This window comes from Sapajus apella, unplaced genomic scaffold (genome assembly GCF_009761245.1).
Source record: "Sapajus apella isolate SASKATOON/1434 unplaced genomic scaffold, GSC_monkey_1.0 scaffold55, whole genome shotgun sequence".
NCBI lineage: Eukaryota > Metazoa > Chordata > Mammalia > Primates > Cebidae > Sapajus > Sapajus apella.
In genome coordinates this window covers 15,037,652-15,050,014 of record NW_022436995.1, presented here as the reverse complement: position 1 = coordinate 15,050,014, position 12,363 = coordinate 15,037,652, and the positions used below count along the sequence as shown (strand labels likewise).

Below are 12,363 nucleotides of genomic sequence, written 5' to 3'. Positions count from 1 at the left end.
AGAGATGGGGTTTCACCATGTTGGTCAGGCTGGTCTGGAACTCCTGAGCTCAGGCAGTCTGCCTGCCTAGGCCTACCAAAGTGCTGGGATTACAGGCATGAGCCACTGTGCCCAGCCCAACATTGGAAGAGTTCTAAGCAGAGAAGTGACTTGATCAGATCTGTGTTTTAGAGTGACAGGTTGTTAGGTGGCAGCATAGATATTTGATAGGGAGAGGCAAGAGGCAGGGAACTGGTTATAAAGCTGTTCTATTGGTTCAAGAAAGAGTTGAAGAAAATTAGGGAAAAGCATACAGAAGGGAGAGGGTTAGATGATCTCTCTCACAACATTTGTATTAGGTTAGATGGTATTTTTATCTCCAAGTTAGGGATGAAGAAACTGAGGCCTAGAGATCTGTCATCACAGTATGAGTAGAGAGAGAACCCCAGATTCTGGTTCTGGCCTCCTGACGCTGCTCCCTATGCTCCTCCAGCAGTGTCACACTGAATTGTCTCTCATTCAACCCATTGGTTGTTGCGGGTGGAGTAGGGTGGTGGTCTGTCTTTTAACCACTGAGGCTTTGTTCTTTTACAGGGAGAAAGAGAGAGCGCGAAAGAGAGAGGATGTCTCTCTCAGACTGGCACCTGGCGGTGAAGCTGGCTGACCAGCCACTTGCTCCAAAGTCTATTCTTCGATTGCCAGAGACAGAACTGGGAGAATACTCGATAGGGGGCTATAGTATTTCATTTCTGAAGCAGCTTATTGCTGGCAAACTCCAGGAGTCTGTTCCAGACCCTGAACTGATTGGTGAGTCTCTTGGGACTGGGGTTGGACTGCTGCTCTGATCTCTTTTAGGGTAGGATACTTCTGGAGTTACAAGAGTAAAGTAAGGGCTTGGGATTTGTTGCCTCATAATGTTAACACTCTAGGGAAGTGAGTGTTGGGTAAATAGAAACACAAATCACATAATGAAACTATTGGTTGCCATTTTAGTCATGTATTATACTGAACTTCTTTATCACCAAGTTCTTTTTGGCACTATCGAATTATTTTTCTGAAACAACAGAAGTTTGGGGTGAGTTAGGGATGGAGGAGTAGGTCAGGGGAGGCTCCTCAGTATATTTGAGGGAGGTCTTAAGGGATGATTAGAAGGATTTTTGCTTGGTTGATTGATTAAAGGAAAAGCAGTAAAAAAGAAAATGAAAATGGCATGGGCAGTCCAGGTGGAGGAGAGACGAATTTAAATATAATTAAACTACACTGGAAAGTTAATTTATAATAGCTAAAGGATCCAACTGGCAAAAAAGTTGCTTTCAGTCATACCTGGATTGGGTTCATCCTATTTCGTTGCATTTTTCCATTGATTTAAATTGAGCAGTCTCCACAATGTTAAGCTCTAGAGGTTTTCTGTGGATAGATACTGTGTAAATCCTTTTTTTTTCCTTCTGTTTTTGAGATAGAGTTTCACTCTGTTGCCCAGACTGGAGTGCAGTGGTGCGATCTCGGCTGATTGCAACCTCCGTCTCTGGGGTTCAATTGATTCTTCTGCCTCAGCCTCCTGAGTAGCTGGGATTACAGGCCCGTGCCACCATACCTGGATAATTTTTGTGTTTTTCATTTATTTATTTTTTGAGACAGAGTCTTGCTCTGTTGCTAGGCTGGAATGCAGTGGTGTGATCTTGGCTCACGGCAACCTGTGATTACCTGGTTCAAGCGATTCTCCTGCCTCAGCCTACAGAGTAGCTGGGATTACAGGCACCTGCCACTATGCCCAGCTAATTTTTGTGTTTTTGGTAGAGACAGGGTTTCACCATGTTGGCCAGGCTGGTCTTAAACTCCTGACCTCGTGATCCACTCGCCGTGGCCTCCCAAAGTGCTGAGATTACAGGTATGAGCCATGGTGCCCGGCCTTAATTTTTGTGTTTTTAGTAGAGTCGGAGTTTCATTATGTTGGCCAGGCTCCCAAAGTGCTAGGATTGTAGGCATGAGCCACCACGCCTGGCCAGATTCTATATAGATCCATTATGAGTTTATGTTTGCAGATGGTTGTTAAAATGTACTTAATTGGATGGGCGTGGTGCCTCACACCTGTCATCCTAGCACTTTGTAAGGCTGCGCCAGGAGGATCCCTTTAGCCCAGGACTTAAGAAACTGGCCTGGGAAACATGACAAAACTCCATCTCTACAAAAAAACTACAAAAATTAGCTGGGTGTGGTAGCATGTGCCTGTAGTCCCAGCTACTCAGGAGGCTGAGGCGGGATAATTGGTTGAGCCCAGGAGATCAAGGCTACAGTGAACCATGATCGCACCATTGCACTCAACCATGGGCGACGGAGTGAGACCCTGTTTCCAAAAAAAAAAAAGTATTTATTAAGTTATTAAATAAGAGTATCTTTTAAAACATGTATCATTCTCCAGCTATCTATCCAGTCAAAATAAGGTTCTCAGGGGACAAAAACCATCTAAATTTGTTTTGAGGAGCAAAATATAAGTGGACAGTTCTATTTTTAGATCTGATCTACTGTGGTCGGAAGCTAAAAGATGACCAGACACTTGACTTCTATGGCATTCAACCCGGGTCCACTGTCCATGTTCTGCGAAAGTCCTGGCCCGAACCTGATCAAAAACCGGGTGAGTGAGTGTTGGCCCTTAGGCAAAGTTTCTGTAATATTTGCAAGGGAAGGTCTGTGTGTTCTTGAGGCCCAAGCCTGGGTGGAACAAAGGGATGATTTACTGAGCTGATGATAAACGATATCTTTATTACGTATTGGATTAGACCATACTGATAAACAGAGTCCAATTTTGACCTTTTTACTACTAGCATCACTAATGGAAGGAGATTTGTTTCTCTATCATTTTTTTTTTTTTTTTTTTTTTTTGAGACAGAGTCTCACTGTATTGCCCAGGCTGGAGTGCAGTGGCACGATCTCGATCTCGGCTCACTGCAACCTCCACCTCCCAGGTTTAGGTGATTCTCATGCCTCAGCCACCTGAGTAGCTGGGATTATAGGCATGCATCACTATGCCTGGCTAATTTTTGTATTTTTAGTAGAAATGGGTTTTTACCATGTTGGCCAGGCCGGTCTTGAACTACTGACCTCAAGCCATCTGCCCCACCTCAGCCTCCCAGAGTGTCTCCATTTTCTAAATTCATTATCCATTGTTTTCTAATGGGATAGGGAGTTTTTGTCTACTTAAACTCCTTCAAGTTAACAGTTTATTTTTCAGTGATACAAAGTCAACTTTGTATCCTTTTGCTGTTATTGCTGTTCTCAGAGAAAAGCTGGAAACTTTTGGGATTTCTCTTTTTTTTGAGACTGAGTCTCTCTCTGTCCCCAAGCTGGAGTGCAGTGGCACAATCTTGACTCACTGCAGCCTCCGCCCCTGGGGTTTAAACAATTATTCCTCAGCCTCCTGAGTAACTGGGACTACAGGTGTGTGCCACCACGCCTGGCTAATTTTTTGTATTTTTATTAGAGACAGGGTTTCACTGTGTTAGCCAGGATGGTCTCCATCTCCTGACCTTGTGATCCACCCGCCTCAGCCTCCCAAAGTGCTAGGATTACAGGCATGAGCCACCGTGCCCGGCCAACATTTGGGATTTTTCTAATATTGCAGTTTGTTCCCTTCTTAACAAATCTGCCTACAAACTGCCTCAGGTGTTGATTTGTTCAGTCAGCTAACTGCTCTTGCTACACTGGTAATTTATTTTCCTGAAAATATTCAAAGAATATTTAAATAGCTCTTGGAGAAAATATACAAAGCCTCGGATGCCTTTTTGGTTTATAAATAGAAGGTGCTGCTTGGAATTCATGATTTAGATTTTGCATTTATGTCTTAAAAGCCTCCCCAAGAATAAAGCTAAGCTGTGTAAAAGAGATTACCTTTGTTAAACTGGCAGGTTGACATCTTTTTATAATGTTCATGATTGCTGTGACTAGTTATCAGTTTGAAATTTACCCCCTTTTCAGTTCTAACCATAAAAGACAAAAATGTCTTTCATACCCTGATGGGAAGTGAAAAAGAGAAAGGGAACCCCTGACATCCAGGCACTCACAGCCAGGCCTTAGAGTCCTTTTGGGGAACATGAGCAATTGTATAGCTCACTAATATCAGTCAAGCCCACTCTGAGACCACTGTGGGCTAAGACAAAAACAAGATCCCTATCATTGCTGAACAGAAACAAAGCCATGAGCATTATCCAAACCACAAAAGTGACCAAGTATCTTTCTATCTCAGCTCATGAGAGTAACAGCTGCTTCTTTGCCAGTACAGCTTCCACCTTGGTCTAGTTTTCCTTCCTTCTAGGTAAGAGTTACTAAGATACTCAATTATAAAATCATTCCCACTGCTTGAAAGCATCCTCTCCAGAGTAAAACCTCACTTCCTTAAATTTCTCCCCAGATCACCCAGACAAAACCAAAATCCTGTAAGAAGTCCTTTTTAATATCCTCTTACTGAGACAGCCCCTGGTTTCCTATGGTATGCGTTCTTCTTTCTTACTGAGCAGTAAACTCAGCTTGCTTAAATACAGGTATGCCCCTCAGCTCTTTGGCTAGAGGGCATTGACAGAAGGAAAACATTTGTGGCTACTGTGAGCCAAGTTTTTTCCCTTTTATACCTCATTTAATCATTACAGTGGCCCTGCAGTGTAGGTAATAGCGTTAGCATCTTATGGAGGAAGAAAAGGGTTAGAAAGGCATTTATTCAAGGTCAGCTACTTAGAAAACTAACGCAAGAGCTGGGATATGGACCAGGGGTTTTCCTGGCTCAAGAGGAAAACCATTTCCATTGGGCTGGCTGCCTTCCACTTCCAAAGGATGAACTTAGCTCAGAGATCTTACAGAGACAGCCCTGACTCTTAGCTGAATACTGGCTTAAGATATTAAGAGTCCTTTTCCTCCCACCTTCTACCTGGAGGATTATTTTTGAAACAAATGGCCTTTTTATTGGAAGGTTAAAATAAACTTTTAGATCTGTGAAGAAACTGTTTTGTGACAGTGTTTTAGATATTTTCTCCTTGAGTGCTTTTCTTCACAAAGGAATCACATTTTTTTGTTCTTCCACTAGAGTAAAGCCTGTAGGAGGAGAACCCGTTGTTGTCTCTCTTCCCACCTGGATCGCTTTGGTGGTTCTCCACAGCAGGTTACAAAGCCCTTCGGTACCCTACCTTAGCCTGCTGTTTGAGCAGGGGTGTGTACCCCGAGCTCCAGCCACAAAGAATGACTTGCTATTCATTGAAAGCACCACATTCTTTTATTCTCCCATGCCTTTGCACATGTTCTCATTTAGGCTTGGAATACCTTCACCCCCCAGTAAATATCGGCTCTCTCTTTGATGCCCCTTTCCCATGGGAGGCGGCTGTCTGTGTTCACCTTCCCTCTCAAAGGCTGCCTGCCTTTGTGTTCCTGGTGCCCTAGCTGGGATCCACATCTCTGTTGAGGTCCTCAGCATGGCATTTTGTAATTGTATGTTTGATCTAGTCTCATTTCTTTTACTGCCCTGAGAGTTCCCTGATGGCAGGGATTCTTATTTTTCACATTCTAGTTCCATGCCCAAAGCCAGGCATGGAGTAAGTGCTTAGTATATGTTTATTGAATGAATAAATTGGGCCATTTACTTAGGATGACTGTTTTTCAAAAGACAGCCTCATAATCAGGACTCTCGATAAGGATGTGGCTACCACACTGAACCCCAGGGGTGCTCTTCACCTTGCTTTGGGAGTGGTGCCCCTGGAGTTGTACACGGTCTGTACAGTCATAAGCAGTAGTCCTTGGTGAAAATGCTTTAAAAAGTGTGACCCAGGGCCGGGCTTGGTGGCTCATGCCTATAATCCCAGCACTTTAGGAGGCTGAGGCACATGGATCATTTGAGAGGTCAGGAGTTCGAGACCAGCCTGACTAATATGGTGAAACCCATCTCTACTAAAAATACAAAAATTGGCTGGGCATGGTGGCTCACACCTGTAATCCCAGCACTCTCAGAGGCTGAGGTGGGTGGATCACGAGGTCAGGAGTTCGAGACCAGGCTGGCGAAACCCCTTCTCTACAAAAAATACAAAATTTAGCCAGGTGTGGTGGCGGGCACCTATAATCCCAGCTACCCAGGAGGCTGAGGTGGGCGAATCACTTGAACCCAGGAGGCGGAGGTTGCAGTGAGCTGAGATTGCACCACGGCATTCCAGCTAGGCGACAGAGTAAGACTCTGTCTCAAAAAAAAAAAAAAAATGCAAAAATTATCTAGGAGTGGTGTTGCACACCTGTAATCCCAGCTACTTGGGAGGCTGAGGCACAAGAATCGTGTCAACCCGGGAGGTGGAGGTTGCAGTGAGCCAAGAACACGCCACTGCACTCCAGCCTGGGCAAGAGGTGAGACTGTCTGAAAAACAAAAGCAAAACCCCCGAAAAACAAACGTAATTATCTAGAATTCCTGCAGTGGGATGTTGATCAGAGCACTATCTTTCATGTGGTAAGATTCTCCTCTGCAGGAACTTAAATGTGTGTGTTTGTTTTATCTGTGGAACATGCTTACACACGAATGTAAGGATGCTTACTAGCAGCTTTCACATCTGTGGCACAAATGGGTTTTTCTGAGTGCACTCCCATTCTTAAGGGGTAATGAGGGAAGGGAATGCACAGACCAGGCTACTCCTTGGCACATGCTGAAGTGATGTTGCCATGTCTGTGGCAGAGACAGGTCCTGCACTGTGGGGTAACTCTGGGTGTCTTGTCCCCCAGAACCTGTGGACAAAGTGGCTGCCATGAGAGAGTTCCGGGTACTGCACACTGCCCTGCACAGCAGCTCCTCTTACAGGGAGGCGGTGAGTGTGTGCGGCAGCCCCCAGCCAGGACTGTAGGAGAGGGTGTGAACGCTGGCTGGCGAGTGGTGTGGAGTGGGAGCTGGAAGCCCGTTGCCGTGGCAACCAAGAGTTCCTTGGGGAGTTTTTGCCATGTCTGTGGGCCTCAGTAGAGCCCTGTCTTTCCCCAAAGAGCATGTCGCAGTCAGGCATTGTTGATTCTCTCTAATGATAATGATACAACCTGCCCGTATGGTGACAGCTGAATGATCCACACACTGTTTCTGCTGGGCCTCATTCTTTGACTTCGGCTGAACTGCCTGCTTACCGCCCCTTGACCTAGATGTCCTCACTGGGAAAGTGGGCTGATGTCTTTCTGTAGGGGAGTTGAGAGGCAAAATTAGTGCAGCTGTGAACTCAGCAATATACACAAATATGATATAATAATTGTACAGAGATTGAAAAGGACTTTTGGAACCTAGAGAAACCTTTGTTATCAGGCTTGTAATGAGAGCTTTTATTTTGGAAGCATTAAACTGTAGGTGGGGAAAAGGAGCACGGAGATTGAAGGTTTACTGTGGTCTTGCCTTTTTTTTTTTTTTTTTTTAATTGTTTGTTTCCCCTCCAGTAAGCTATGATCTTAGAGGAAAAAGAGGTTCATCTGTTTCCAGGGCTGTTGTTCCATTGTGGTGATGTACATGCAAATACTTAGAGGGAGGAAGTCCTTCGGCAGAGTGTGGGCATTTGATGAGTGCAGTGAGCTGGTTAGAGTGCTCAGCCCTCCCCATTTCTCCGGCAGGTCTTTAAGATGCTCAGCAATAAGGAATCTCTGGATCAGATCATTGTGGCCACCCCAGGCCTCAGCAGTGACCCCATTGCTCTTGGTAAGTGCAGGATTGAATTTGAGGAGATAGGAGTTGCTGGAAAAGGAGAGAACAGGAGAAGACAATTCCTCTAAAGAGACTTGGACCATCTTTTGAAGAGTCACTGGTCTTGTGGGAAGAGAAAGAGTAATCAAGGTGTGTTTAATATACCCAACCCTTTAAGAGCTGTCAGTCCCACGGAGAGATAATGGCCTAACATCATAAATAAGGGTATGCGGATGCCAAATGAGGACAGCAGTTAGCTCAAATCTTAGCAATCAGAGAAGACATCCTGCACACCTTGAGTAAGAGAAGAACCCAGAGATACCAGGGAAAGAGACAGGTGTGTTGGTACCCAGCCTGTGATGTGACTTAAGTGCAGGGGGAGGTGGAGAGCAGGGGATCATCCTCACTAGAGCAAGATGGGGAGTGCCTGAATGGGTCTTTGTTTCCTTTACTTCTCATGAAGATTGGCTTGTGGTCTTGTGTCCCCATTGAGCTGGTTGCTCTGAGACCCAAAGCCTCTTCTCCCTCCTGGATCTGGCCAATTTCCTTTCTCTGAGGTGAGCTCTGCTCTCTTTCAGGGGTTCTCCAAGACAAGGACCTCTTCTCCGTCTTCGCTGATCCCAATATGCTTGATACGTAAGTGTACCTGTCATATTAGAGGGTACCTTCTCTCTCCTCATGTGCTCAGGCCAGAAGCCTAATTGTCACCCTGCAGTCTGCTCTGGGAGCCCGTCCACAGCCTATCACTCAGTCTACCCTCTAAATATGTGAGGGGGTGAGAAGGAGCAAAGTCCAAGATCAGGGCTTTTGTCAAGGGTGTTGGGAGGAAGCAGGATTCTGAGGGAAAGGGTTTTGCCTGCCAGGCTTAGTTTAGGTTTCGTTTGGTAGAAATTAGGGAGCTTTTCTAGAATTTTAAGCTGGGGAAAGGAGAAGCAGGTGTGTAGATCTGTAAAATGTCAAAGCTGGAAGGGACGTGTCCTCTTATTTTGCAAGTGAAGAAAACAGCCCCACCCTGGGAAGAAAAGGCACCTGTCCAGGGTTGCCTGATGTAGTAGTGATACATAGACCAGAGGCTCCTCATGTGCTCAGGCCAGAACCCGGAGCCTCCCAGGCTGCACCTTTTCCATCATGCCTTGCCTGCATAGAGGGTGAAGAGTTTGTGGTGGATCCCAGGAACTAAAGGCCTTGCTTCTGTTGCTTGGGGCAGATCAACAGGAAGATAAAGCTTCCTGGCGGAAGATGCTGAAGATTGAGGAATTTGAGGGCAGGCACAGGTGGCTGCATTGTTGAGGGGGCACCCAGAACTCCTGTCATGGCTGAGGGTGCTCTTTCTGAGCCACCCTTGGGTTTCTTCCTGCTTCTCTCCTAGGTTGGTGCCTGCTCACCCAGCCCTCGTGAATGCCATTGTTCTGGTTCTGCACTCGGTAGCAGGCAGTGCCCCAATGCCAGGAACTGACTCCTCTTCCCGGAGCATGCCCTCCAGCTCATATAGGGATATGCCAGGTGAGCCCCTGAAAAGCGTAATGTGGGCCCCTCAGGAGCCGGCAGTGGCCCAGGAATTTGCTTTACTCAGCAGCTATGTATAGTGTTGGCAGAGGGCGTTCCTCGGGAACTCTCAGTTTGAGTCAGGAAGTGCATCTGTCCTGTAATTTTCCGAGGGGAGAGATGAAAATATGAATTTGGAGAGTAACTTGAGCTGAGATTCTGGAGCTGCGCCTGTGCCTTTCTGTTCTTCCCCCTGAAATCTGTTCGTCCTCCTCCAGGTGGCTTCCTGTTTGAAGGGCTCTCGGATGATGAGGATGACTTTCACCCAGTAAGTGGCCTGCCTGCCTGACATTTGGGGGAGATGGTGCTGGGAATGAGCTGCTTCCTGGGACCTGGAACTCCCAAGGCTGGGAGGTGGACACAGGCCACTGTGGGGCCAAGACCATGTCGTACTATTTCTCCTTTTGGATTCTTTTCTGAACCTGGGAGCTTAAGAGTTTCCCCAAGAACTGTTTCGGGGGGTGGGGGGGGGCTGGAGTTCATCTGGGAGTTTCACAGTAATGCTTCCCTGATTCTGAGTGTCTTCTTTCTCCAGAGCACCAGATCCACACCCTCCAGCAGCACCCCCAGCTCCCGCCCAGCCTCCCTGGGGTACAGCGGAGCTGCTGGGCCCCGGCCCATCACCCAGAGTGAGCTGGCCACCGCCCTGGCCCTGGCCAGCACTCCGGAGAGCAGTTCTCACACACCGACTCCTGGCACCCAGGTATGAAGACAGGGCTGGGAAGATCAAGGCTGGGCCCCCCAGGGACAAGCTTCCCAGCAGTAGAGTAGATTTGCCTTTGCTGACCCTAGTGCTAGATTGGTTTAAGCTGAACCTTGGAGTTCTGGTGGGGATTTCTTACTGCAGCTTGAGTGACCTCCCCTTCACTTGCCTTGAGGGCTCAGAAATCTAGATTTTAACATGGTCCTGAATAGGTCCTCCTATTAGTTCAGAAGACTTTCCCCTCACACAGTGGGCCCTTCCTAATCCCTGACAGGAGCAGATATCACCAGCTCAAGCATTTCTGGGTGACAAGGCACTTCAGCTTTCAAGGCCATCTCTCCCAGTGCTGAGGTCCTAGGCTGGGACAAGGGGCTCGGTGCAGAAGAGAATGGAACCTTTCCTGCCTGCATAGAGAGCTTCTAGGTACCTTTGTTGGTTGCCTCATGGCAGGCCCTTGTTAGGAGGCAGAAGTTGGGTTCTTCAGGAGCACTGTGGGGTGATATGACAACAGCGGGTGTCTGCTGTAAGATTGAGATGGCTCCTGAGGGTGGCACTGACCACTGATTTGTCTCTAGGGCCATTCCTCAGGGACCTCACCAATGTCCTCTGGTGTCCAGTCAGGGACGCCCATCACCAATGATCTCTTCAGCCAAGCCCTACAGCATGCCCTGCAGGCCTCTGGGCAGCCCAGCCTCCAGGTCAGTCTTCCCCATCTCCTGGTTTCCATGTGACGTCCTTGTTACTTTGGATGCCGAGCTTTTTTTTTGCTCTCTGGTGGTCCTTCACACGTGGCATGCTTCACTCTAGGAACAGCTGGAGCATGGCAGTGGAGCAGGTGCAGAGTGTTCCCAGCAAGGGCACCCTCTCAGACCATACACAGTGGTCGCTATAGCTTCTCCTGCCCCTAGTGACCATGGCCTGACTCCCTAGACCACCTGGCTTTGACAGTCATGGCCATTTCAGTCGTTCATTCATTCCGTGCGCATTGACTGAGCATGTGTATACTAGGCCTGAGTCCAGATGCTGGGCTAGGGGAAAGCTGGTTCTCATCCCTGCACCAGGCATGTACTGAGCTGGGGAGCAACAAGACAAGAAGTCCAGCTTTTTGAAGTGAGGGCCAAGGTCAAGACAAAACTTTTCTGAGGGAGGGGTATTTAAGCTGATTGTCAAAAGAATTAGTTAGAAGTTAGCTAGCCAGGGAATGGGTGTTTGAAGTAGGAAGGGGATGATTTCCAGGTGAAGGCAGCTACCCGTTTGTGCACATGTGTGGAGGTAAATGTGACATACTCAAAACTATAAGGCTAGGATGCAGTGTCCAGTGTAGAAGATCTGCAGATGGGGCCAGAGAAAGAGAGCAGGAGCCTGTATGCGAGGGGCTTGAATGCCAGCCTGAGGAGATTAGACTTGATGACTTGATGTAGCAGTCAGTGGGGAGCCATGGGAGGCTTTTATTATTTATTTTTTGAGACAAGGTCTCACACTTTTGCGGGGGCTGGAGTACAGTGGTGTGATCACAACTCACTGCAGCCTCAACTTCCTGGGCTCAGGTGATCCTCTCACCTCAGCCTCCTGGGTAGCTGGGACCACGGGTACGCACCAGAATGCTGGATTCCAGGTGTGAGCCACCACGCCCGGCCCATGCGAGGCTTTAAGGAGGGGAAAGTTTATCCTAGCAGCTAAGTGGAAGACCTAAGGGGCCAGCATTGTCATTCACAGCTCCACACTTGAGCGGTTTGCTTCACGTATGTTTTCCTCTATTCCACGCAGGAAGCCTGTGGGTAGAGCATCATTCTTGGAACTTGTCTGGGGTCATAAGGCCATGAAGACCTAACGACAGGGCTCAGGCCTGTGTGATTTTCACTGCTCCATGTGGTCCTTACAGACCGTGAGGGAATAGGAGCCGGATGTGTGAACAACTTGTCTTTTCCATTCTTGCATTTCCCCTGTTGCCAGATGCCTGTTTACTTTATTCCCCAGCTCAGAAGCTTTCACGGGCTCCACCTGGCCTGTAAAGTGAATTCAGATTGATGTCTGGATTTTTTTTTAAGCCTTCTGCATTCTTACCCCTGCCTGCCCCTTTGACGTTGTGTTCCTTCCCCTTTGCACTGCCTTCTTTTCACATGTGAACACATTGTTTTCCCTAAATTGTGCAAGTCCCTCCTGTCATGAAACAGAGATGCTAATGAAGCTATGAAAATACTAGAAGAAAATAGGGGTGAATTTCTTCAAATCCTTATGGTAGGGAAGGGCTTTCATGGCTGAACCTCAGCATCCAGGAGCCGTTAAATAAAAGTTAGGCATTTTGAGTTTGTAAAAGTGAAAATTAAAAAAAAATCTTGCCGGGGGCGGTGGCTCACGCCTGTAATCCCAGCACTTTGGGAGGCCGAGGTGGGTGGATCACGAGGTCAAGAGATCGAGACCATCCTGGTCAACATGGTGAAACCCCGTCTCTACTAAAAATACGAAAAA

At 47.4% G+C, this 12,363-nt stretch overlaps 1 protein-coding gene across 7 annotated transcripts in view; it reads left to right on the top strand.

Moving 5' to 3' along the window:
* The window catches only part of UBL7 (ubiquitin like 7), a 14,436-nt gene that overhangs the window by 1,202 nt on the left and 871 nt on the right, over positions 1-12,363 (top strand). For 6 of the 7 annotated variants that reach the window (XM_032244823.1, XM_032244826.1, XM_032244825.1 and 3 more), the window contains exons 2-10: positions 574-786; positions 2,492-2,611; positions 6,719-6,801; positions 7,577-7,661; positions 8,225-8,282; positions 9,016-9,149; positions 9,410-9,459; positions 9,727-9,894; positions 10,470-10,592. In XM_032244823.1, the coding sequence (XP_032100714.1) occupies positions 574-786; positions 2,492-2,611; positions 6,719-6,801; positions 7,577-7,661; positions 8,225-8,282; positions 9,016-9,149; positions 9,410-9,459; positions 9,727-9,894; positions 10,470-10,592 (1,034 nt within the window). The remainder of the gene's footprint in view (positions 1-573; positions 787-2,491; positions 2,612-6,718; positions 6,802-7,576; positions 7,662-8,224; positions 8,283-9,015; positions 9,150-9,409; positions 9,460-9,726; positions 9,895-10,469; positions 10,593-12,363) is intronic. The other variant, XM_032244824.1, reaches the window with a different exon arrangement.